This window comes from Nelumbo lutea, chromosome 2 (assembly GCF_056320005.1).
Source record: "Nelumbo lutea isolate HS-2025 chromosome 2, American lotus-T2T, whole genome shotgun sequence".
In the NCBI taxonomy this organism is placed as follows: Eukaryota; Viridiplantae; Streptophyta; class Magnoliopsida; order Proteales; family Nelumbonaceae; genus Nelumbo; species Nelumbo lutea.
This window is the reverse complement of record NC_142685.1, coordinates 48236757-48262010: the sequence shown is the minus strand read 5'-3', so window position 1 is coordinate 48262010 and position 25254 is coordinate 48236757. Positions and strand designations below refer to the sequence as shown.

The 25254-nt window shown below is 37.6% G+C and overlaps 4 protein-coding genes and 1 long non-coding RNA gene across 8 annotated transcripts; 3 read left to right on the top strand and 2 right to left on the bottom strand.

Moving 5' to 3' along the window:
* The first annotated feature begins 2375 nt into the window (after nucleotides 1-2375).
* Nucleotides 2376-4968, top strand: LOC148870482 (putative protein phosphatase 2C 73). 3 transcript variants are annotated; one of them, XM_088971854.1, is made up of 6 exons: nucleotides 2553-2686; nucleotides 2820-3015; nucleotides 3289-3639; nucleotides 3798-3915; nucleotides 4041-4264; nucleotides 4511-4968. In XM_088971854.1, the coding sequence occupies exons 2-6, from the start codon at nucleotides 2827-2829 to the stop codon at nucleotides 4949-4951; spliced, it is 1323 nt and encodes a 440-aa protein (XP_088827980.1). In that variant the 5' UTR covers nucleotides 2553-2686; nucleotides 2820-2826; the 3' UTR covers nucleotides 4952-4968. The 3 variants fall into 3 exon arrangements, with proteins under 3 accessions (XP_088827979.1, XP_088827981.1, XP_088827980.1); XM_088971853.1 differs by having other exon boundaries at nucleotides 2376-3015; XM_088971855.1 differs by having other exon boundaries at nucleotides 2410-3020.
* A 2117-nt stretch (nucleotides 4969-7085) lies between these two features.
* Nucleotides 7086-10089, top strand: LOC148870481 (cation/H(+) antiporter 14-like). Its single transcript, XM_088968862.1, has 3 exons — nucleotides 7086-7294; nucleotides 7559-8559; nucleotides 8799-10089. The coding sequence occupies exons 2-3, from the start codon at nucleotides 8044-8046 to the stop codon at nucleotides 9951-9953; spliced, it is 1671 nt and encodes a 556-aa protein (XP_088824988.1). The 5' UTR covers nucleotides 7086-7294; nucleotides 7559-8043; the 3' UTR covers nucleotides 9954-10089.
* A 2577-nt stretch (nucleotides 10090-12666) lies between these two features.
* On the bottom strand, nucleotides 12667-13307 carry LOC148870480 (uncharacterized). The gene has a single exon (XM_088973337.1). The coding sequence runs from the start codon at nucleotides 13207-13209 to the stop codon at nucleotides 12709-12711; it is 501 nt and encodes a 166-aa protein (XP_088829463.1). The 5' UTR covers nucleotides 13210-13307; the 3' UTR covers nucleotides 12667-12708.
* A 1769-nt stretch (nucleotides 13308-15076) lies between these two features.
* Nucleotides 15077-15971, top strand: LOC148870479 (uncharacterized). Its single transcript, XR_016108266.1, has 2 exons — nucleotides 15077-15442; nucleotides 15683-15971. It is a non-coding gene; the product is annotated as an uncharacterized LOC148870479 (long non-coding RNA).
* Nucleotides 15972-20123: 4152 nt separating this feature from the next.
* LOC148870478 (uncharacterized) lies at nucleotides 20124-24270 on the bottom strand. Of its 2 annotated transcripts, XM_088972037.1 has the most exons (3): nucleotides 23890-24183; nucleotides 20845-21042; nucleotides 20124-20721 (listed from the first exon to the last, which is right to left on the bottom strand). In XM_088972037.1, the coding sequence occupies exons 1-3, from the start codon at nucleotides 24049-24051 to the stop codon at nucleotides 20500-20502; spliced, it is 582 nt and encodes a 193-aa protein (XP_088828163.1). In that variant the 5' UTR covers nucleotides 24052-24183; the 3' UTR covers nucleotides 20124-20499. The 2 variants fall into 2 exon arrangements, with proteins under 2 accessions (XP_088828163.1, XP_088828162.1); XM_088972036.1 differs by having other exon boundaries at nucleotides 20124-21042; nucleotides 23890-24270.
* Between the last annotated feature and the right edge of the window lie 984 nt (nucleotides 24271-25254).

The following is a 25254-nucleotide window of genomic DNA, read 5'->3' as shown; positions in this document are numbered from 1 at the left end:
GAATTCATAGCCTTAACGGCTACTGGAAAAGAGGTTGAATGGATTAGGAATTTATTATTGGATATAAAACTTTGGCCTAGTCCTATGCTTCCAATTTCCATTTACTGTGATAGTGAGGCAACTCTGCCAAGGGCCTACAGTGGTACCTACAAGATGGAGTCATCACTATAACTTATGTGAGGTCAAGTAAAAACATGGATGGTCCTCTTACCAAGGGTTTGGCTAGAGAATTGGTAAAAATGACAACCAAAGAGATGAGATTAAAACCATTCACTTAGTCACCTATAATGCTAACCCAACCTGAATTGAAAAACCATCAGTATTGGGTTTAATGGGTAACAACAAGTTACAGCAATGTGATTGTTAGCACTGATATTGAGAAATTTTCCATCACAACATAAACATTGTTGTCCGTTATGATGAGAGGTTGAGATAAACTCTTAATAAAGTTCTGAAATGTGTAGAATAATGGAGCACATTGTGGAACTTCACCTATGTGAAGATAGAAGTGGTGCCGCTTCTCATGAGGGTTTGGGTTTACTCTCGGGATTGTTCATGAAACCAGGAAAGAAGCACATGGCCATAACAGTGCTGAGCAAAACTTGAAACTCTTGTAGAGGCTGGACATTTTGTGTGTATAGGTGTATCCGATTTGTTTTGAGAGTAATTGGTTTAAGGTCTTACCACCAATAACTTTGACAAGGCTCTAAGATAACTATAGTAACAAGAGGTTTAAGTTGATAAACACCTTTTGTATGCATAACTGTGTTATAGTAGTTTGGATTGAGAGAAAACTATGTAATTGATCAATCAATGTGGGGGATTGTTGGATTTAATGAGATTAAATCCAATGGGTTTGATTGGTCAATTACATGAGAAAGTGCGCCTACACACTTGATTGTAAAAATCAGTTTATCTCTTACAAAAACCCAGTTTTGAACTTGTCCCACATTAGAAAATTATAAGTTTTGTGTTCAGTATTTCAATAAGAGTTGATTTACACTCCTTAGAATTAGTAGAGAGAGTATGGAATTCGATACCGCGCAACGCGCGTGGGTGCGCGTGTGTGCGACGCAATGAGGCGCTTTAGAGGCGCACTTTGCGCGCGCGCGTGTGCGACACAATGTTTGAAATTGTGACTGTACAAGGTGCTTATCTAAACCAACACTTACCTTTTCCTCATACCTCTTCACGAATTATTTAAAGAGCATGAATCAGACTCCAAAACACACAATTTTGAAATTCATTCTCTCTCTCTCTCTCTCAATCCGCTCTGCTACAGTCTCACAGAAGGTTTCTTTTGAGACTCTTCAACTTTGCTGGTTGCATATACTCGCCCAAGGCTCTATTGTATCCTGGGAACGAATTTGCCTGTAACACAACAGCAAACTCAGTGCAATTGAGTAGGGACAAATAACATTTTAAAGACAGTGTCTTCAGACGTATCTCAGAACTTCTCCTCCAAAGTTATAGTGACCCCATTTTCTCTAACAATAACAGATGGGGTTGGTCCATGAAGAAATTAGTACCCGAGGTTGGTGAGTGATCAGATCGATGCCCATCTTTATCAGCTTCTTCTTTATGCAGGTGTTCCAGAAAATTTTAATTTCATGATCAGCTCGGCCAGAGAGCTGCTTCGCGATTTCTGACCACATAATAAATAAAGCCAAATTGAGAATTTGAGATATTAGAATGTGTAAACAATCGGACAGATCAAAAACTAGACTTTGAAGAGACTAACGAAATTAATTAATTGTTGCCAAGAATAGAATGAAGTGTGAGAATATCCTGCTGCCGGTGATGGTTGTTTCTAGGCAATGGTGATAGATGTTAAGTTGCCGCGGGGGAGAGATGTCTCTGCGACACTCAAAGGAGAAGAGAGGTGAGGAGCAAAATGACTCGTTTTGCTTAACTTCACTAACGTCGAGGAGGAGGAGAGATGTCCCTTCACATGATTGGGAGGACGCGTGGCCAAATGCGAACGTGCCTGATTAAGTGTTTTTGGATTTAAGCCAAACTCATATTTGAAACTATTCATTTTTTTTTGTCAATATATGAATGATGAATAAAGAAAATTAAATATCATTCAAAAACCATTTATATCTTTTTCAAATGTTACTTAACGACTATTCAAGGACAAGTATGTGGATTTATGAAAGTTTGGTAACCAAATGACACTAACGACTAGGACAAGTATGTAAATTTATGAAAGTTTGATAACCGAAGTGACACTAATCCGAAATTACAGGAATTGCGTAGTAGGAGCACTAATAGTATATACGAAATTATCGTCGTATGGGCAGGTGGTTTTAATTCCTTTGGACAGGTTTTCCTCTTCCTAAGCCATTCATCACCGAAGCCCGAAGGAACTCGATCTGTTGACTTTATATATTTTGAGATAAAAAAATTGGTTTCTTCTCCCGTCATCCAAAAAGAGAAGAAACCAAGACCCTAGACGAGGACAACGCCATCATTGATTCTTTTTATTTATTTAGCTATTGTGTGTTTTTTTTTTTTTATTCGTTTAGCAGAAGGCATGAACTATGAACACCGTTTCATGTTCTGCTCTGCTTGAATATTAGAAAAAGATAAAACATGTAAAAAAAAAAAGAACCGAATTATAATGAAATTTGGTATACCATAGCTTTGAAGACTCTTCCTTCACCTTTACGTTTATCATAGCTCTGTAAGACGCCGGACTCTGATTATTTCTGTTCTGATTCCGGTTAGGTTTTTTTTTTTTTTTTTTTTTTTTTTGAGAAAATTTGGTGGGTGTTTTATGTACAAAGAGGAAATTCAAATATGGGAGGTTGCTGCAGTGCGAATATGGAATTTGAAGGAGACGTTGTGGAGGAGGAGGAAGAAGAAGAATATGACAAGGAAGAGGAGGTGAATGATGCACGCGAGGGAGACTTCGGAGAGCTTGTTAGGTTAAAAGGTTTCTCCGAGTATACATCCATGTTCACACAGAAGGGGAAAAAAGGGATTAATCAAGACTCTATGACCATATGGGAGGTAAGGTAATTATGAGAGAAAAAAAAAAGATCAGAATGTAGTTTTATTATTAATTTTGCTTTCATCTTGTATAAAAGGAATTCATTTATTCTTTGCTTTGTTTGAAGCATCCGATCTTTTTTTTTTGGTCGCTGTTGTTGTTAGTGTTTGAAGTTCCATCTCTCTCTCTCTCTCTCTCTTCCCAATTAGCAGTAGTTCATGAATTAAATGCTTTTCTGTTTTGTTCTCATTAGAGCTTTATTATTGTCTTTCTTCGACATAATTTTTTTGTAGGATTTCAGCGGTGAAAAAGATGAGATTTTCTGCGGTGTGTTCGATGGTCATGGTCCCCTTGGCCACAAGGTCTCATGCCACGTTCGGGATGCTCTGCCATCAAAACTATCTTACTTATTGAAAGAACCCGAAATGGTTGACTATTATTCTTCTTCTTCCGACGAGGACGAGGAAGCCGATCATGTCGATAGTAGTCATAATGAGGCTAATACCCAAAACAGCTTTTCATCGTTCAGTTTATGGAAGAAGTGTTTTGTTAAGGCTTTTAAGGAGATGGATAGAGAACTCTACCTGGATTCCACCGTCGATTCCTTTCGTAGTGGCAGCACAGCTGTAACCGTTCTTAAGAAGGTCTAGACGTAGATAACATTACGCCATATGCATGACATTTAATGAAATCCACTCAACAGATGATGACTGATGACTGCCCGACTGGTTTTTATTTTTAAGATTATTAATTAGACAACAAATTAAAGGAGGTGATCTTCTTCTTTTTATCGCTGCTGCAGGGAGAGCACTTAATAATCGCGAATTTGGGGGATTCGCGTGCAGTTCTGTGCACTAGAAACCAGAAAAATCAACTCATCCCCGTCCAACTTACAGTTGATCTAAAACCAAATCTTCCAGGTGGGTGGTTTAATTAATTTCTCTTTTATGTCCTATGTCCATATCTTTGAAGAAAGAACGGAGCAATTGGTGTTAATCATCAATGTCTTTTCTTTTGCATGTTCAATTCACGTTCACCCTTTTAGGTGAAGCTGAAAGGATTAGGAGCTATAATGGAAGAGTTTTCGCTAGGGAGGAGGAGCCCGATGTGTATAGATTGTGGATGGCGGACGAAGATTGTCCTGGCCTTGCCATGTCAAGAGCTTTCGGCGATTTCTGCCTGAAAAATTTTGGCCTCAGTTCTACCCCAAAAGTTTCTTATAGGGAGCTCGCCGAGGAGGATGAATTTGTTGTCTTAGCAACAGATGGGGTAAGATCGAAGAGAACATAAATTCATAATCTTTATATCTTCTCGATCGATGTGCTTGATGTCCAAAGCAGGCTCTCATTAGTTCAACTCAAATTGTATATTCATAGTTTCTTTTTCACTGGATTAGATAGATAGATAGATATTGAAACCTAACCTCCCCATTTGACCATCATCTATAATCCAGCGTACGTGAAGGCCAGATGTTTTAATAATTTATGTGTATATGCATGTTGTGGGTTTGTTCAGGTATGGGATGTTTTGTCAAATAAGGAGGTGATAAAGATAGTTGCATCCGCTGGGAAGAGATCCATGGCAGCTAAGTTGCTGGTGCGTCGAGCTAGTCGAGCCTGGAAATTCCAACACCCTATAGCAAAGGCTGATGATTGTGCAGCCATTTGCCTCTTCTTCAAATCGTCGTCTTCTGTCGTCAGGAAATCCTGGCCAAAAATGACACTAAGGAGAACAGACATTGTGAGTCAAAAGAAATTGAAAGCTGCTGCAGCAAGACATGCAGGCCATGAGACTACAAAGACAAAACCCCAAACGACTGCAGAAGCATCATCAGAGGAAGAGTGGAATGCTCTTAAAGGTGTCAGTAGAGTGAATAGTATAGTGAAGCTTCCTCGATTTTCAAGTGTAAAGAGTGGGAAAAAAACCTATCGTGATCAGAATGGACAAGCTATTTGAATTTTGAGTTTTTCAAAGTCTTTAATTGCCAGGAAATTAACCGTCCCTCATCTTTTCAATCGCGCTGTGCCCATCTTAAAACCATGCACTTTGGGTCTCCAATACTTGGGCAAGTGGTATACTCACTGATGATAATTCATCGAAATTAAGTATTAGGAAATCCTGACTCCTGAGTGCCTTTAAACGTTCAAAGAAAAATCTATGATGCCGGAATGATGGTTTTATTAGGCAAATCCAGTATATATCCACATACACAACTTGTTTTGTTTAAATGAACTTATATAGGCCATGTTTGGGAGTGTTTAAAAATAAGTGTTTATTTGAGTTGGAGTCATATCATTAAGTACTAATTGGTGTGTGGAAAATAAGCCCGATATAAGTGCTTATTTTAAAAATAAATCTTTCTTTTTCAAGTTCAAAATTCCTGTCATTTTTTTCTTGAAGTACTCGTACTATAAACATTTATTCAAAATTTTCTCCCAGAATTATCCTCAATAAAACTTTAAAATACCAATTATACCCTTTCAATATTATTACATTTACAAAAGCATTTTTAAGCAAGCAATTTTATAAAAGTACTTTTATATGAATGCACTTATATGAAAGCACTTTCATAATAGCGCTTTTGTGAAAGTACTTTTACAAAATCACTTCTATCAAAGAACTTTTACTGATTTACAAAAGTACTTTTATAAAATCACTTATATCAAAGTACTTTTATTCATTCACTTTGGATTGAAAATTTTGAAGATTTGAAAGAAAATGAAAGACACAAGTACTTATTTAAATGCTTATTGGAGAAAACATCCACCAAATGTCTAATATAAAATAAGTACTTATTTTTTAAAACAAGCACTTGAAAAAGCTGGGTGCCAAATGTAAATAAGTACTTATTCAAATAAACACATATTTTTAACATAAACACCCCCAAATACCTTGAATGAGTAAAAAACCAAGAGAATGTATCACTAACATGTGTGTATTGTTATCAAGATTTGTGTAAAGTCATTTGGACGGGGAAATAACTCTATATAATTATCTCAAAGAACCGTTCAACCTATTACTAACATGCTCTCTTGTGCGAAATACCATAGGCTTGAAGCATGGACAGTCACAAATCCATCCATACCTGTACTGAAATTTAATTAATTTTAATGGAATGATGAGATCCCAATACTAGACCACTTGGTCAAATTGAAATAACAATTTGTCCTAAAAGCTTATATAATTTTTCAGATGAGTTCCCTGAATAGTTTCTATTCTCTAACGGATTATTATTATAGGGGGTTCGATAGTTGTCTCATCTTGCAATCCTTCCTTTCCTGAATAATGAACAATCTTATACACGACAAATTACTTTGAAGCTAAAAAGAGTCACCGTGTATACGTTGCGAAGTGTGTTAAATAAATTCCATTTTTAATTTATAGGTAAATTTTTACTATAAAATTTAATGAACATTAAAATTTTCTTTTTAAACAACAATTTCTATGTCAGCATTCAGCAAATACAATACTTCTTTGCTGACGTAGTAATTATATTTTGGTTTTAGAAAGCAAAACCATTCATGTAAATACCCCCTTAGAATATAAAAACCACCCATACTTTTTTTCTCAACAACTCTTCGTCTTTTTTTTTTGTTTCCATTAATTAATAATTTAAGAAAGCAACATAATAGTGTTGGTGGTCAAGGGTGGAGGTTTATTAAATAGGGTTTGAATGAGAGAGGGAAAGACCTCAGTGCATAAGTAAAGGGAAGAAGAATATATGGAGAAAGCGAGCAGTTTGGACATATCCAAGAGTGATCTAAGATTAAAATATAGGAAAAGTAATTAAAATATTGCAGAGGCAACACACTGTAAAGGAAAAACTTAATTAGTATTTGAGAAAAAAAAAATCATGAAAAAAAGCGCAAAACTGAAAATTCCATGCCTCCAAGTGTTTGCGTTGTGTAGGAGTAGGAGTCTGGGAGTTAGAGTAAATTCTCCATACGGAAGAGGAGAAGATGCGAACCACATGATCGGGGTCAATGGTCAAATAGACATTTTTGGCAGCCTCGATTCTCTCTGGATCCTCGGTTTAAAACTGAAGTTACTCTCGTATTTGTCTCTTCTCTAGGATGGTTTACTTCTTTTTCTTTTCCTCCATTGTATTGGCACCTTGGTTCCTTCTGTTGGTCTTCCCGGTAGAATTTGGAATGGGAGGAAAGGTTTGTCGAAGAAGATAGATGGAGAACACCAGTACATCGTCAAACGAAAGCACAGTTTCAATCGATCCGCTCTTATTCACGTGGAAAATCTATTGTGAGGGAAAACTTACAATTGTTTCCAGGGGTTTGTGGCAAGGTGATAATCCCTTGCACTTCCCGTTTCCTCTTCTGTTGTTACATCTCAGTATAGGCACAATATTGTCCCTGATCGTTCACTTGCTTCTCAAGCCTCTCAGACCACCCAAACACATTTCACAGATGCTGGTATATAATCAAATATATATATATATATAATTAAAACTGATAATTTCTGTAACCCATATATTTGTTTATTTATTTATATATGATCAATGATTTAATGTCCAATTCCATGCATTGATTGATTCATGTTCACCAGCAGAGTGGTATAATGCTAGGCCCGTCGGTTCTTGGACAAAACGAGACGTTCAGAAAGACGATGTTCCGGCCAAGAGATGAAATATTGCTTAACGTGCATGCCTTGTTTGGGTTCATGTTGTTTAGCTTCCTTGTTGGAGTGAGACACGACCTTAGCATCGTGAACAAATCTGGAAGATTGTCGTTAATTTTAGGCCTCTCTTCTTTCGTTGCCCCCGTGCTGCTATCCACAAGCATCACCTTCTTGAACGATTCTCTCAGATGGACAAAGCCCAACTGAGGTCTGTCCTTTTCATTGGAATATTCGAGTCAATGTCATCGTTCCATTGTGTTAATAGCTTCCTTTCCGAACTCAAGCTGGTCAATTCCGAGGTGGGTCGCGTTGCCTCTTCTTCATCCATGATCAGTGGTATGTGATGTTGGACCTGCGTGGCCGTTCTGTCCACCGTGTGGGAATCCTTTGACGACAAACAAGCATTTTTCGGGATCATGGTTAGCCGGGTTGTTAGTATTCTGTTCATCATTTTCTTTATCCGACCTATAATTCTTTGGATGGCGAGACAGACACCACAACGCAGCAATTCTGTCAAGGAAGGTATATTCTGTTCCGTTGTTGTGGCCGTGCTTGGGTGTGGCTTGTTGGGTGAAGCAATGGGCTACCATTCAATTTTCGGGGTGATGATTTTGGGCTTGGCCATACCGGATGGCCCACCCCTAGGGTCAGCTATAACGGAAAAGCTTGAAGTGATTGTGTCAGTAATGTTCTTACCATCCTTCTTCATTATGTATGGCTCTAAAGTGGATGTGTTGGTGCTATACAAATCCACTTGTTTAGGGATTGTGGAAATGACGCTGTTGGTGGTGTTCATTGTGAAGCTCTTGGCAATCATTTTGCCTTGTGTTATCTGGAGGATGGCACCCCAGGATGCACTCTGTCTGGGCCTCATCGGATGTGCCCAAGGGGTTTATACTCTTCACTGGTTCAAATATGCACTAGAGCTCAAGGTATATAACATGTTAAACTATTGCTGCAGCAAGTACTCTCCATGCCAGCTTATTAATTATTCTCACTCTCCCACTCAGTCTCAGAGTAGAGCTATTACTTAGCTAGCTAGCTGGCTAGCCAATTGACCATGAATGTCAGAATAAAGCCAAAAAGCAAATTTTGTATCTAGCTTTTTTCTTTTCTTTATATATACATATGCATGCAAAGCTAAAACTATATATGAATTTGGATCGAGCAGCTGATCAACGAGAAATGTTACACGACCCTAACTATTATATCAATAATCTCAGAAGTGGTGTCCAGTAACATAGTAAGACTCATCTATGATCCATCGAGAAGATACATACCCTACAAGAAGAGGACCATGGAACATTCAAGGAGCAATGTGGAATTCAGAGTAGTTGCATGCATCCACAACGAGGAAAGTGTGTCTGCCCTTATCAACCTGTTGGAGGCCTCCAACCCAACGAGAGAGAGCCCTCTGTGTGTCTACCTTATCCACCTGGTAGAGCTTATTGGCCGTGAAACCCCACTCCTCATCTCACATGATGTATCCATTAGCAGCAGCTCTCCTTCAAAACCCTATGACACCGTCGGGTGCATTATAAATGCTTTTAGAAGCTTTCAGCAACAAAACGAAGGTCTGGTGGCGTTGCAATGCTTCACCAGCATCTCTCCTTACGCAAGCATGCACGACGACATATGTACCCTTGCCATGGACAGAAGGACTTACTTGATCATCGTCCCCTTCGACAAGTTCGCCAGTCTTTCCGTCAAGAATGTCAACCGCAATATCCTTGACAAGGCCCCTTGCTCTGTCGCCCTGTTTATAGATCGTGGAAAGCTCAAGGTTCCTAGGTCCATGTTAACATCTCGTTCCTTCTACCACATCGCCGTTGCCTTCTTAGGAGGCCCTGATGATCGAGAGGCCTTAGCCTATGCCATCCGTATGGTCCAACACCCTAGCATCAATCTCACTGTCGTCCGCTTCGTAGCCGCCAACAGTAACAATCTGAATAGCAACGATTTTACGGAGAAAAAGCTCGAAGTTCAGTCAATTAATAGCTTCAGGGTTAGTCTCATCGACAATGACTGTGCTGTGTACAGGGAGGAAGTAGTGCAAGATGGGCCGGGAACGGTTAATGTGATTCGAGCCATTGAAAATGACTTTTTCCTGGTCTTGGTGGGGAGACGACATGAACAAAACTCGCCTTTACTGGCAGGATTGGCAGACTGGACTGAGCTGGACGAGCTTGGTATAATTGGAGATATTCTTGTCTCATTAGATTCCAAAACCCTATCAGTATTGGTGGTGCAACAACAAATGCCAATAGAAGGAATGGTTCAGAGCCCGATCTATGGATCAACGCCGCAGTCAACATTTTTTAGTTAACTCCTCCATGTTAACTGAAATGCCTGTACAATAGGGAAACTTTTGTTAATTATTCACTCATTCTGAGTCTGAGCTTAGGGGTGACGAGAGACCCAAGCTGCAAGTCAAACTTACGCCAAACAAAATCAAAACCATAGGCTTATATGTAGGGGGGAGAGACAGAGAAAAGAAATCGCAGATTTACTACTGAATTATATGGTCCATACATAGTTGCAACTTTCTTTCTTTAGCATGTATATGCAGAGAAAGTGTTCATTTCTTTTGTGGCTTTTTACGTTGAAAATGCCAACCACATTCTCCACTCTTCCCTGCCTCTTCGTTTATATTACTTAATCCGAGCCTGGATCTGCCGATCACCACGCTGTAATTGTATGGAGAACACTGGCGTGTTTATTCGTAATTGGTTGTCATGTAACTTTGTGAGAGAGGTCTACTGACATGACATTAGTTACCATGGAGACATGGAGAGGAGGGCCACTGGGTCACCGAGTACCATCTCAACTACACGATGGATCAGGAGTAATGCACAAGCTAGCGAAGCCATTGTAGAGCAAATGTCGTTTCTTATGGGCTTGTTTATGCATCAGAGTATGTAAAGGCATGATTCTTGTTCAATATTTTGGAAGCATCTGAGCCATCACTTCCCATCCACCATCGGTACGCGGGTTCTCTTACACGATGAGGCTGTTGCTGAGTCAGTATATGTTCTTTTCTGAACCAAGATCATCGACACACTTGAAGAAACTTCCAAAGTGTGGAACCCTCTCTCTCTCTCTAGCACGTGCCACTCAACTAGTAACATTAACACATTTTAGTACATTGAGTTAGAGAAAGGCATATGGGTTTATGCCAGTGTGTGTTTGTGTGTGAGGAATCCATGTGAAGATGTGCTGTATGTAATATATCTTAGGAATTGCCAGCTTGCATGCATTTATTTTTGTTCTAACATGGAGTGGCAGACTGCAGAAGGGCTCTCCATATATGATTTTATATCTATTTACATAGGAGGAGATTTTAAAATAAACCGAGGGGATGATGGGTTTTGTCCTCAACCTCTCTCTCTCTCTCCCTCTCTCTCTCTCTCTCTCTCTCTCTCTATCAGGTGAGCCGAAAAACATTTTGTTGAATAATTACTGAACTGATATAGCTACCAAGTAATTAAGTAAGGTCTCATATATGTTTATGTTGTTGCCATCGTGAGTAATTACTCTTCCGCGTAGAGGGTGGGAACTTATGGGCGGTACCATTCAAGGGGCAACCTCAGAGGAAACAGGTAGCCCAAACTTCGCATCCATCACCAATGGTAGCCCCCCCATATGGGACATTCATTGGGTCAATCAATGAATGAATACTTTGCTAGCTCCGTGCCTAATTTCACCCAGTTCCTCATGGTTAAACAATATGTAACCAACGATTTCTCCCTAATTACCCTCCCCCCTACACAATGCTTATCATTCATCATTTGCCATTTGGATTTTACTCGAATCATTTCATCCATGTTATCATAGATTTTTCCTATTTTTATTTCATTATCTAACTGAATAAAATGCTCAAATTTCAAAAGGCGCCAAAACACATTTCTCCCTAATAAAATGTTCCATATTATCATAGATTTTTCCTATTTTTATTCCCTTGTCTTTAAATTGATTTAAGGGGTTGTTAGCCATTTGAAAACAAAAAACAGCTACCCCATCAATAAGTGGCAGTCGTCTTTATTTTCAAAAACTAAAGTCTATATATTGGCGAACACCTCCTAATTATTAATTAAATGGATTCCATGCTTGTTTACAGAATATCCTTTCCTAACATACATGTATGTTCAAACTTCATTACTTAAAATAATTTTTCCACGACCCTCAATAATGATATTCTTACAACTTACAAGCGTGATATTTGTTTGGTTAATCTCAATACTAAGCAATGCTTGTTTTGATAGAAAACAAGAGACTATTTTTTCTTGAAGTACTTTTCCCTCAACTTTAGTTTTCTTATTTTCTACCAAACCGAGCATAGCTTTGGTTCATCTTGGAGTCAGACTTTTGATAACCCGAGTTAGGAATAATTAGGATTAGACTAATATAAGGGTTTAAGGTTTAGAATAAACTACATTTCTTGAAGCATTAAGTCATACTTTAGTAGTTAAAAAAAAATTAGAGGAATAATTAGGTATGTTGATAAATGGTTTGAGTTAATAATTGCTATTAGTTTATTCATATAATCACATGCTATAGATTTTGCAATCCAATTTAGTGATTACAGAGTAGAAATTAAACAAATTACATCCTTTTCTTTTCTCATCAAAAAGAAAAAACCGTCTTTTCTTAGTTACAATTGGAGGTCGCTAAGTACAGCTTCCATGATTGGTTTCATTATTATGTCAAAGACGTTCTCTGTTCTCTGTTTCATCTCCGCATCTCCCACTTGTTTAATAAGACAACTCTCGATACTCTAAACAAAGGCAAGGTGATCTCTCATAGAGGACGAAATTTCCAAATCTGCCTATCTTCCCGGCAGCCGGATTTTTTTTTTTCAAAAAGAAAAGAAAAAAACGAGTACACGTTATATCCACAACTGATGAGTTCAGATACAGTAATCGAATGATCCATTGCCCCCCCCCCCCCCCCCCCAGAAATATATATATATATATATATATATATATATATATATAAAGAGTTAAACGATCGACGGATCGAGTTTGCTTTCCGGCCTGGAGTTAAAAAAGAAGAACGAGAAATGTCAGAGTTATCGTAAAATGTTACAAGTCTTCGGATATACTTGAGAGATGAGGCCGCCAGATCCTGATACGGCCGCTCCGGCGATCTCTTCGTGAAGACTTCTTTTCAGAGAGAATTTCAGTTAGATGGCGATCGCAATCTGGGGCTGCCGGGGTGGCTGTGGTGGTGATGGAAGTCTTCTTCGTCTTCTTGGAGGACTTGTTGTGGCTGTGGGGATTGCTATTGCTATTGCTATTGCTGCGGTTGTTTTTCTTCTTCTCTGGAAGGGACGAAGAAGGAATCAAGAAATAAATGCTACCCTTTTTGAGTTCGGACTCGGGAGAGAGAATTAGAATCCGGCGAACTACACCCTGAGAAGAAGGCTTGCTGAGTACGTGGTTGGGGTTGGCCTTCAGCACCTCACCGGCGGAGATTGGATGGGTGATTTCTTCCACATGACCGTTCAAGTGGACGATACGGATCAAGTCTAGAGCTCCACAGGGAAGAACACAGGCCAAGCAACACCTCAGGCTGTTACCCATCTCTCCTCCTTCTTTCTGTCTCCTCTCGCCGTCTTGTGCTCTCCTCTCCTCCTAGGCTGGCTGTGGCCTGTGGCTGGTCATGCTCAACATGGATCGGACAATATTATATAGGAACTAGCCGTAGTACTACCAAGATTAATAAATTTGAATCTAAAATGACGAAAATGTCCTCCCTCCCAGTCCTATCTCCTCCTTTAATTCGATTGCCAGTTGACCGAAGTCGTCTTGCAAATGATTGTAAATTTGTACATACCTGATACCCCCAATCCAGGGTTAAATTTGTCATTTCGGCAACTTGTTACCACGTTTCTTTCTTAACACGTATACGCGATGTCACGACTCACGACTCACGATCTTATGCTTGTGTTGCCATAAAATGATACGAATGGGACAGCAGAATCAAGGTCCTATTTCTACTCAAAGCCTCCTGCTTAAGAATGTATTTGCCACGTGGAATGTTGATATGGAATAAGCCAAGGCTCTAGATTCGTTTTCAAATTTTCAATCCCATTTGTCATGGGACAAGGTCAAAATGGCAAGGTCAATCTTTTGTCCATCCCCGGAGACGGAGGACTAACATTACGCTGTATGCGCTGGGTTGCAGCATTCCAGTTAGAAGAGTTCCGTTCCAAGAATCCATCCAAAAAGCATAATAGTAAAAGGGTGTGATGGTGTATAAATCTTGTGCTTACAATCTCGACTTGGAATCTGTGCCAATCCCACTTGATTAGAATCTTTTCGTACAATTTTGTTTACATTTATTCAAATCAAGATAAGAATGCAAAATATACGGAAATTATTTCCTTTTGAATGGGTGGGTGGAGTGGAACAATTTTGTTCCCTTTTTGTTTTTTAACCAGAGGACCCAGAGGACCTTTTTATCTTTGAGTACGTTGGTGGACGGTCACGAACCTCACCAATCACCTATAGTCCTACACCTCTTTTAAAGTTGGAATTCAATCGGCTCCGTCAATTGAAATTTGAATAAAAACCAAAGATAATCTAATTTAATATTTTTTTCTTCTAACTGGTAGAACAATTAATCAACTAGAACAAACCCATCCATCAAAAATCGACTAGAACAAATCGAATGGGACAACGTTCAATAAAGTTTTAATTTGTTTTATACGCTGAAAACTTTAATTATTTAGAAGGATTTTTTTTTTTTTTTGTGATAGATATAGTCATACAGAAGCTTATGTCCGAATCCATAAGTTTCAGTCTTCTCAAGTGGAGCCCACTACTGCATACGTTAAGGGCTTAATGGCTCTGATGATGTGATGATAAACGATCGATAGGTATGTAACGTACGGGAATTTGGTTCACGAGCACACAAAGTGAAAGAAAGTGACATCACATCCCACCGACCACCGCTCTTAGCTCTTAAATAATCCGCGTAAAACCCTAGTCTGCCAGTTTCTTCTCGTGAGAGGAAATGGGTAAACTGTCCCCACTCGGCCACTCCCCTCAAATTAATAATTATATTACCATTATACCCCTCATTGGAGAAATATCTAGACCCGGTTTTGTGAGCTTTAGTCAGCTACTCTGCTACTGTGAATAACGTTGTCAGCGGCGTAAATAATGAGAAGTCATGGGGGCAGTAAAGTGATTTTGGGTGAAGGTAACCCAGGGTGTCACCGTGTGAGTGAATGACTGGATCTCGAAGGGGAAATGTTTCCGGCGCTAGCACGTTAGGGCCTTAGGGGGAAGTTTCGTCGCACGGGAGTTTGGGGGCACCGACCACAGCGGAGAATAAAGAGTTTTAATAAGGAATATTATGAATATTTTGTGGAAGGTACGCACGAGGAGTGTTTATGAGTTTGTGAGTAGATTTGATTAGATTAGATTCTTAAGGTGAGTGAATCTTGGGATTATATATTCTGAATAGTTGTCTGTCTCCACACAAAAGCCAAGGTGGAACGCAATTAAACTACTATTATTGGTCTACTGATCGTATTGGTTTTGCCTTTCAACTCCCTGCTTGCCGCTTGTTTTGCTTTTGCAGATTCTTCTTTTTTGAATTACCGATTGATTGCATTATGATCGATCGGTCATCCAGAGATGTACGACTCAGATGATCTGTTGATCATGCATGGGCATTCTAAAGGGGTTTTTCTTCTTCAACTCTTTTGAAATTATTGCCTTTTAAAGGAAGAGATGGCCCATCTCTCCTTCCTGTCCAGTTCCCTTCCCAAGAAGATGAACCAACCGATGAGCAAGTGTGATCCAGGTATTAAATACAACCTGCTTTGTAGAGAAAATCAGAAAATTATTTTTAATTTTTGCTGTCTAGGATATATCAATTAATCGATAAATTTTAAAATGTGAAACAGTGAAAGTAAAAAAAAAAATGTCTAAACTAGAATTACAATAACTCTACTTACTAAATCTTTTGAAAGGTAGTGATTGAATTTGAAACTGAAATCATGATATGTCTCATTGAAAAGAATTTTTATATCACTGTATTTAGGAAACAAAAATGGCCGTGCTGGTGAGGATAAAGAGTTTGTGGGTGAAAACGTAAAGAAGATGTCACATGTTATCCTCCATCAAATTTGTTTCTCACAGTTGGACTGAAGGGCCAAATTTTTTTTTTTTTTTTGTATGACTACATGTTTAAAATAATTAAATAAATGAAACGAACATTTGGAGATATCTTTTAAATTATTAACACATGTACAACACTCATAATATATAACGCTGTTGTATCATAATATGTTTGAATATACAGAAAGTTGTATAGAACGGACTATGCAGGAGATCGGGACTCGTATGAGCATATAGGCCGCCAGAGAACAACTTAAGGGGCCTTTTTTTAGCCTAACCAAGTTTTAAAAATTCGATAAAAAGAAAGGTTATTTATTCCTACAATCTTACTGCCGAACGTCGTAGCAGGATAGATAGACGGACAGATATATAGTGGATAGATATTTGTATCATATGTCTAATCTATCTCAAGGAGTACTGAAAGTTGAACACCAGTTTTCTAAAGATGCACCGACGGTGTTTGGTACAGGAACTACAGGTTGGCATTTCAGATTTTCAGTTAAAAGCATTTAAATATATAGAAATGGAAATGGTAGAATAGGGAATTGGACTCCTAGCTTTACATTTACACCCAGTGCAAATGAAAATTGCACCGTAATGAAGGAGTACAAATGCAAAAATATATACATACAAAATAATTGCAAGGTTTTGCATTCTATGTATTTGTGTTTATGCTCCTTCCAAACTGAGTTTAAGTTTCATCACTTAACACAGCACAAGCGAAGCAGGAACAAGCTAGGAATGCCGGTTTTTTAAAATGTTTTACTTAAACAAGTAGTCACACTGTGCATGAAACCCAATGCAACTGTATCATTCCACATTTAAGTTTGAATAATCAGGTCTACTAAATAGAACTTTTAAACACTGAAGTTGAGCCGTCTAGAACTCTAGATAGAGATTCCATGCGTGATACCAGGGTGCCAAAAGTTGAGAAAATTCAGTTTTCTTCATGGGGGGTATTTTAACCATTAATTAACCACCTCTCTTTCTCTTTCAAGTTTCAAAAGAAGAGAAACTTACAAGCTAAGAGTTAAGTAGCTAAGCTTTGGAAACAACAGACCTACACGATTTAATGGTAATTTAAGTAGCCTAGGTTGGTTAGTTAAATGAGTAAGGAGGTCAAAATCGTAGCAGACATGTCATCTGCTTCTTATACATAGATATATAGACCCCCATGAGACGGATAATCTTGAAATCCACAAACTCTTCAACTGGTAGAGAAAGTTTATTGATCTGGTTTGGCGCATCCACCCATTTCAAGGTGCTGTTATTATAACTAACATAAATATAATACGGAGGTGGCAGCTGGTAAAGATGAATTGGCCGGGCTTAGGCAGTTAGGCTATAGGGGGGTTGTTATCCAATGTGAATGTTTTTCTTTTTTTCTTTTTATTCCCCAAACATTTCATTGACAGTTCATACATATCATGTCATGTGTCAGGTCAGATAAATTATAGGCCCTCCCAAGTCCCAACACCGTCCAAGTTCATGGGCCTTGATAGCCCACTCTCTATCTCCATGGACTACGGACAATGGACAGTAAAGTACAGCTTGACTGCTTCATTTTATCGATTTTAATTAATTTTTTTAGTTATTTCCAAACTTCGAATATGATTCCAAAAGATTTGTCGAACAACAAAGTAGGCATCAAATCTTGTTTTCAGTAGGTCTTTTTTATATTAAAAGAGAAAAATGCACTAGTTTCTGGTAATTTCTCTGTTCAGTTCAGTGGTAAATTTAAACTCTTTAGATTATTAAAATGCCTCTCAACAGTAATCTTACAGAGTGATTTGATTAGGTGACTTGGTTCATGAATACATGGAGTGCACCACCAACAGGTTTGAGTATTCTTGGTTTTGCAATCTCTTTTAATTACGTGCTGGTACCATCAAAACCATATATAAGTCCATCCTGATTCCACTGCTTCATTTTATTATCAAAATGGGTAATGCACAAAACACCTACACTCGCACAGATCACCACCCTCAAGATGACTCGGCCATTCCTCGTAGACTCTTTCCTCCTTGTTTTCACTTTAGTTTCTGTGAGAAGATTCAATTAATCGTAATTCCTGAGATTTTACTGCAGCATGACGCCAAGCAAATTTATTATTTATAGTTTGCATTTTATGAAAATACTCCGTATAATTTGCAACCAATTTACTTAATGAACATTTTCATTGTGAACTATTTGTTTTGTCATATGAAAATAGTAATATGATCACCTAAGGTAGATGGAAAATGTTTAACGGCATGGACCTAAGGTTGTTTATTCCAAAAGTACCCCTAAACTGAGTGGAAAATGTTCGAGTATGGATCCATATTTGTTTATTCTAAAAGTACCCTTAATACTTTTTTGTATAAAAAACAAAATTGACCAAATTGAGAAAATAAAGTGATTGTCCATGTTTTAATAGGAGCAAAAATGGAATTGTTGTTTTTAGTTTATTTTGGTTAAATTTATTTGAATGGATGTTAGTGTTAACATTGTCATTTTCAACTTTCATCTAATAGAAGGTCGGTTAAATAAATTGATTGCAAATTATAGAGGATGATTTAGTAAAAACAAATTATAAAGTAGCTAGGTTTTAGTAAATTCATGAAACTATAGGGGTATTTCAGTAAATGATCTTTTTTTGGGTAAGTTCATAAAAGCTTTGTGCGTATATCATCTCGTAATCTTTCAATAGAATAGACTCCAGCCAAAGGGTCACTAAAGTTATAGATGTTGTCCGATTCGAGGTGTTCTGAACTGAAGACAATCAGATAGTCTTGCAAATTGAATGAGGCCAAGGTGGAAGAGCGAAGCCGCATATTAAAATCTGCAACCAGGAGAAATGTCAGAGGCCCGAGCAGTTATTCCCCGGGTAAGTACTCCGACACTCAAGTCAGTTGAATAGAGAAGAAAGTGGTAAGTCTAAAGAAGTGAGAACAATGTTGATCTGAGCAGAAGAGATGGTGCAGAAATATTCTCAGAGTGTATTTTTTCAAAAGTCCTTTACCTCGAGTAGAAATTACCTATTTATAGTTGGATGTCTATATTCTAAATGGATAAGGCTTCTAGAGTTATTGGGATGAGTTCATCCATTGAGGTCTTTGGGATGTTTCCTCTTCTCCGACGGAGTCCGTTTCCTCATCCGTATAGGACACTCTTTAGTCGTGATCATCCGTTATACATGATATCAATGTGATTAAAGAGAGAATGCCTGCGAAGACTGTCACGTGACATCGTTGACCAGCTCAACCATTTCCCGAATAGTTATAATATGATGCGCCACCTAATGTCCCACTGAATTTGACAAATGGGTTGAATATATAGTGAGAGTGACTCTAATAAAGTCTGGTTAGTGGTTAGAGAGAAGAGAAAGGGTTGTTTATGCGGACCAACATTAAAGCACACCCATGAAAAAAATGAAATTGTCATATGGCTGGTTCAACCTGCTTTACGACTTGATTATGGATCGTAGAAAAAATATGCAAGTATTTGAAGAAAAGGGATGTAAGGTTCAGTTTGGAATCAATTCATGTAAACAAATTCCAAGTATATATACTAACTTTAGAACATGGCAGACCAAATTTTGTAAATCTGAAGGGAAGTTTTCAAGTTACGTTGGAAAGCTCAGGAGGTTCCAATGAAGCTTCTCTCTTGCCATTCTGGCCTCTACTCTCTACCAGCTGATTGTGGGGTTACTAGGCTGTAATCTATTTTCGGTTGAACCAATGTTTTTGGACCATCAATGACCAGGATGGTCAAACTGTTTAAACCAAAAACCATCTAAGTAATTAGTTCCATTTTATCCTAAATTCGGTATTTGGTCAAAAATCATTGAATTGGTGAATAATCCATTGATTTGGGTGATCGAACCGTCGATCTGCTTGGCCCGTTCAACAGTTTTGACCATTTTTTAATTTTAATTTCTTTTGTCAAAACAGGCCATCCATTCAAACCGTACAGTGGAACTTGAACCCAAAATCCAGTGATCAGAACGGTTCTATTTCTGGATCGATTTTTAAAGCATTGGATCGAACCTCAGACTAAGGCTTACTCCGATAGGCTTGATTGCTTGAACAACAAGGCAGCCAAACACAAGCACTCAATACATAAATATATTTTACAGTTTTACTTAGATTTACATGGGGAATGATTCGGATACATCCTCTTCTTGAAAATCCACATCGGAAGCCTCCTATTTTATTCTTTTTTATTACAACCAGTTCCAGATAAAGCTTGCAGAGATGTAATTACTAATTAGTGTGAATAAGAATATCAACCAGAGCCACATATCACACAGCAGCTACAAAATGAGTGAGTCTGATATGTTCATGCAGAAACACGAGAATCAAACAATGTGGACTTACTCTAGATAAGATGAATGCTACTAGTTTATGCAAATGCAACTCTTTGATAGTACATTAATGCTCAAAAGACATGGTGGAACTGGAACCCATTGAAAGACAAATAAAAGTTAGGAAATAGTCTGACCATTTTATTGGTAGAGCGCTGCCCATAAAAACCCCATATTCACAGTCTCACAGATAAAAACCTACACGACACGATCAGCCAGACAAAAATTATTCCAATCTATTGAAAATAAAAGGAAACTTCTTCCGGGATTGATGCTAATAATTCCATTATTAGCATTTTGTCCTGGTTTCTATCGCAGAAACTCCATTCAACTTGGGTTGAATGTGAATTTATTAATGTCTCTGTACAACATATTGCAACTAGCTGGCTAGCTAGCTAGGTTCCTTCTTCCTCGTCCCTGTTGGCGACAGATGATCCCAAATCAGATGATTCAAAGGTGACATCAAGGAAGTAAAGCAGGAAAACCAGAACAAAACAGCAGATGATCATGGGTATTGGGCCAAAGATCCAGAGGAATAGAGGGAAGGAGAAGTAGAAGGCACGCAATCCAAGAGACCAGAAATAGCTGCCTCTGTTGACGGTCCGAGCCACATATTCCTGCGTTAGATGGGGATGGATAGGTGAGGAGACCTTTTTGACTGGAACGTTGATAAGGATGCTTGCATGGCTGTAGTACCGAATAGACTGCACATTCAAGAGGAAACCCGCCAAGAAGCATACCAAGATGGAGAAAATCTTGATTGAGAACCAAAGCTCGCTTTTATCACCGAATACCAACTTGGACGGCCTTTCACCGCTGTTGATCATTAACAGTGCGATGAAGGAGCTCAGCATGATTGCCGTCGTTGCCAGCAACGTCGACGCCATTATGTTGTTTCTCAGTGTCTGCACAGCAAGAACGCCGTTCTTGGACGCATCCTATATACCATTCATTCAAAATTTATACATTATTAAGAATTAATTTGCAATTTCTTATGTACAGAAGAAAACACGATTTTACTGATGCGGTGCCTTAGACTTGATTAAGGCATACAATTCTGTTAATAAGGACAAGTCTTTTAGGGGCGTTCCATACTCCTTTTAATTAGGAACACATCCCTCAACTTTTTCTTTCTCTGGTTTATATTTTCTGTCAAAGCAAATACAGGTACAGCGCGCCCCTTCGGATTTAAAATCTCTGCTTCAAGCTAGCAATTAATTCCGGTACATGATATGTTAGAAAATCCCCCACCCACTAGTTGTTCTTCATAAAAGAAAAGGAATAATTTCTTAACAGCCTTTGTGGCAGGGAAGAAATTCTAGTTACTCTCAGGTAGGGCATAAACAATTCGTATCAAGATCACATGGACACTTTGGAGTTTCGACGTTGTACAGATATGAACCAGTCCTAAGCCCCTAATCACTAATGTTAGTCTGGTGGATGCTCAATGAAAACCACATGCCTTGTCCTAAAGTGGAGATTGCGATGCTCTGTCTATGGCAAATAAAGAGACTGAGCTAAGATGACAGTGAAGTGCTTTCTCTCGCAATGAATCAAAAAATAAGATAAAAAGGGGCAACAATGCAGCTGGTCTGCTCAGAGAATATTTGAAGCAGAGCTGTTTCCTATTTTGCTATACTTTTTTTGATATTTATAGTTTTATATTGTAAGTTATGCTAAGTTTCCTGCTCCTGGGATTCATGTAAATCTTTCTAAACAGTTAATTTTAGGAAAAATTCCTGATAAAGTGTCTCCAAATATGAAATACGACAATCTATGATCTCATGTGTGATTTATCCTTAAAAATAAAATATAATGTTCATCATCTTCTTCATCAAGAACAGAAAGCTTGGGCTCTGTTCTTGGAGGTTAGAGGTTTCCTTTTTTGGGTTTTGGTTTAACTGGAATTTTGTGCATCTCCTCTGGTACATCCTTTGTTATGAAAGTTAATCTTTCCTCTCTCAAAAAGAAAAGAAAAAAAATAGTACACACATATTTACCATTACATATTGTTAGAATAAAAGCCAAAGTGAAAAATAAAAAGAAGGGTAATTGTGGCTGATGCTGACAATCCATCAGATAGGGAACCTAGTGGATTAGGTTAGTTGAAAATGAATCCATAGCCGATCGAGCACAAAAAGAATGCATCGTTAAAGTAAAGCTAGACAAAAATCAATTTGAAACTTCTTTGCACTGTCAAATGATTAAAACTCGTTTCAGATTTAACCCTAATTGTTTGCTACAATTTTGGTACTTTAAAATCCACCTCGAATAGGACTAGAACAGAAATAAATGGATCTCATTAAAAACCAGGCAAAAAATGTATAACTTCAAAAGTATAGAACACTTAGTAGGAAGCACAAATGCAGAAGATCATGAATGGAATGAAACTTACAGGATATAGAGATAGCTGAGAGAATGTTTAGCAGAGTCGAGTTGCTCCAAAATGTTTAGCAGACTTTTGAAAGTATTTTTACCAAGAGCAGAAATAAAACACGCTGATGTGAATTCATACTCACAAAGTCGTTGCAAGTTTTTACCAAGAATAGAAAACTCCAAGTTTTATACAAATTATTTTTATTTTTTTAACTTAGCACAGTAATATTTTATCCCTATAGGTATAGGTAAAAGAGAGGAGAAGAACGGAAGCTTTGTCTTGATACTTGAGAGAGAGACAAAAGAGTTGTCACAAAGGTGAAAATTTTGATGATTGGTTCTGATTTTAGCGGATGGTTGATAAATAAAGTTAAGTGACACTTGAAGGGATTTGTATCTTTTTACATGCCACTTAATGTAGGTACTAGATTATTGTGTCATGTTTCAAAAATTGGAGTATTGAATTGTAGCATTTTAAAATTGGGGACCAAATTGTCACTCAGTTCAGGGTACTGAATTTCTCTTAATTTTATGCTAATTTCCTTTGTTAAAAGATTGAAAAAGAAAAAGTATGGACGACCTCGGGTATATGTTTCTGGCCCATTATTATCATTTCCAGTTTGGCTGGCATTACATCCAGGCTTGAGAATATATGCCCGGAACCAATGTGGACCTAGGCCAGGCTGCAGGCTGGGCATCCAAGCTCGTTCCCATAAATTAATAAAGCTTTTCTTTGAAGAAATTAGAATTTAAATTTATGCTTATATTCAAAATTACAAATAATTTTAATATACATACATGCATATATGTTACAAGTAAAATATAGATGCATGTTATGGGCTGATCGGGGGAATGCAGACCTGTGCAGAAATGATTTAAATCTAATATCACACCAATCGCAATAGGGAGATGGGTCTTTAAACAAAGCTCTAGGTTGCGAAAGCATACTTTTAAGATACAACAATTGAAAGTGTTTAAGAACATTGAACGGCTTTAATTTTTAATAAAATATCAGATTGAATTTGAAAATGTTTTAAATGTATGTGCTACAATTTATTCTTTTAAATTCTCACATATTAAACAAAAATTCTTGGTTAGATATACAAATACTAGAGTGACAACTTTATCTCAGTGAGCTAATATAAACTTTTGAGCTAGAAGCAAAATAATAATAATAATTTAGACATCAAACTAAAAAAAAAAAAAATCCTGTGATGTATAGATAAACTTTTATAGGACTTGAGAAATTGAACGAACTTGACAAACCTTAAGCTCGGTTTTTACAAGCCCAAGCCTTTGGTGAGGCAGAATTCAGAAATACATGTTGGTTGATCTCTGTGTTTTCTTTTGTATTAATTTCAAGAAAAACAAAAAAATTAGCGATGAGGGAAAGGAAATGGCCGGAGTACCTCCATCATAGTTCGAACCCAAATGCCCCGGTTGATGGCATTGACACCAAGTACCGTCTTGGTGGGGTGCTTTAAGATCCGATAGAGAAGCCAGATGTGGTAAGCCACCATGACGGAAAGTCCCAACGGAACCATAAAATAGTCGAGAGTTTTACTCTTCATTGCAGCTACAGGAAATTAAGTCCTGATGAAGATGAACGCAGAAGAGCGAGAGAAGCCAAAACAGAGTATGGCTATTTCGTTTGTTGTGATCAGTTGATTTCTTCAACCCTTTGAGGTATTTATATTATATTCAGTTGGCAGACGACGTTGAATGTCACATGTGAGAAAAGAATCTTCTGCAGCAACCGCTCCTTTAATTTGTATCACTAAACCCTTTTCAGGATAGTTTTGGAATTCCCGGCTGACCTCCTATTCTCTCTCAGACAGCGAAACTCGCCGTAGAGAATTCGAACTCCTTCGATATTTTTATATTATTATTTATAAATCATAACTCTTCCATAGTGGATTTTTTAATTATTTTTAAATCATCAATCTCGCATCACACCAACACACAGAATGAAATAACCACGAGTTGGGTTCATGTATACACGTGTTTTAGGCTCATCTTCCCGCATCCTGACTATTAGTATTAGATTTCCAGTCTAGAAAGTAATTAATATAAAATACAAACAAAGTTCTTTGTTATTTTCTTAATTGGTAGAAGCTTTAACCATAAGTCAAAGGCATTTTCCTTCTTTTGTACATTACGTGCAGTAACGTGGACATACACCTGTTGTCTCAATTTACATTAATTGCTCGGCAGAAGTGCTCATACCATGTACCACTTTCAGTACCTTCTCTCCTCATTAAAAGATAAAAGATGCCTCTCATTAAATTATTTTTCTTGTTGTCGGTTTTACAAACAAGTCAACGTCATTTACTTTCAAAATATATAATGGGTTTTAAAATATCTTTTCATCTGATCAGTTAATATTATATTTTATAAATCATATAATTTATATATTAAAAATTTGCTTACATTTTGAAAATCATTATTTTTTTCCAAAAATATATACTGTTTTTTTTTAAACAAAACCTACTCGTTTTTTCTTTTGAAAATAAAAACAGAATTTAGGCTCTGTTTGTTTGTTTGTGATATAAATATCCGGGGTATTTATGTATCCCGGTTTGTGTTTGTGAGCATTTATTTGATATGTAAAAAAGTAATGATTGTCAAAGCAAAAATGTATTTTCCAACACTTTTATATTCTGGGAAGAGAGAATTATTTTGTGTTTTTTGATAATTAATTTTTTTATCAAAGTTAAGGCATTGGAGTATAATAAGATAGTTGGAGCATTTAATGATAGTCTAATACCTTTGCA

Coding starts and splice junctions, on each gene's coding strand:
- LOC148870482 (XM_088971853.1), top strand. CDS start 2,803: ATGGGAGGTTGCTGCAGTGCGAATATGGAATTTGAAGGAGACGTTGTG. Junction 3,916..4,040: donor TCTAAAACCAAATCTTCCAG/GTGGGTGGTTTA, acceptor TCACCCTTTTAG/GTGAAGCTGAAAGGATTAGG. Junction 4,265..4,510: donor TTGTCTTAGCAACAGATGGG/GTAAGATCGAAG, acceptor GGGTTTGTTCAG/GTATGGGATGTTTTGTCAAA.
- LOC148870480 (XM_088973337.1), bottom strand. CDS start 13,209: ATGGGTAACAGCCTGAGGTGTTGCTTGGCCTGTGTTCTTCCCTGTGGA.
- LOC148870478 (XM_088972036.1), bottom strand. CDS start 24,051: ATGAAGAGTAAAACTCTCGACTATTTTATGGTTCCGTTGGGACTTTCC. Junction 21,043..23,889: donor GGGTTCGAACTATGATGGAG/GTACTCCGGCCA, acceptor AATGGTATATAG/GATGCGTCCAAGAACGGCGT.
- LOC148870481 (XM_088968862.1), top strand. CDS start 8,044: ATGGTTAGCCGGGTTGTTAGTATTCTGTTCATCATTTTCTTTATCCGA. Junction 8,560..8,798: donor AATATGCACTAGAGCTCAAG/GTATATAACATG, acceptor TGGATCGAGCAG/CTGATCAACGAGAAATGTTA.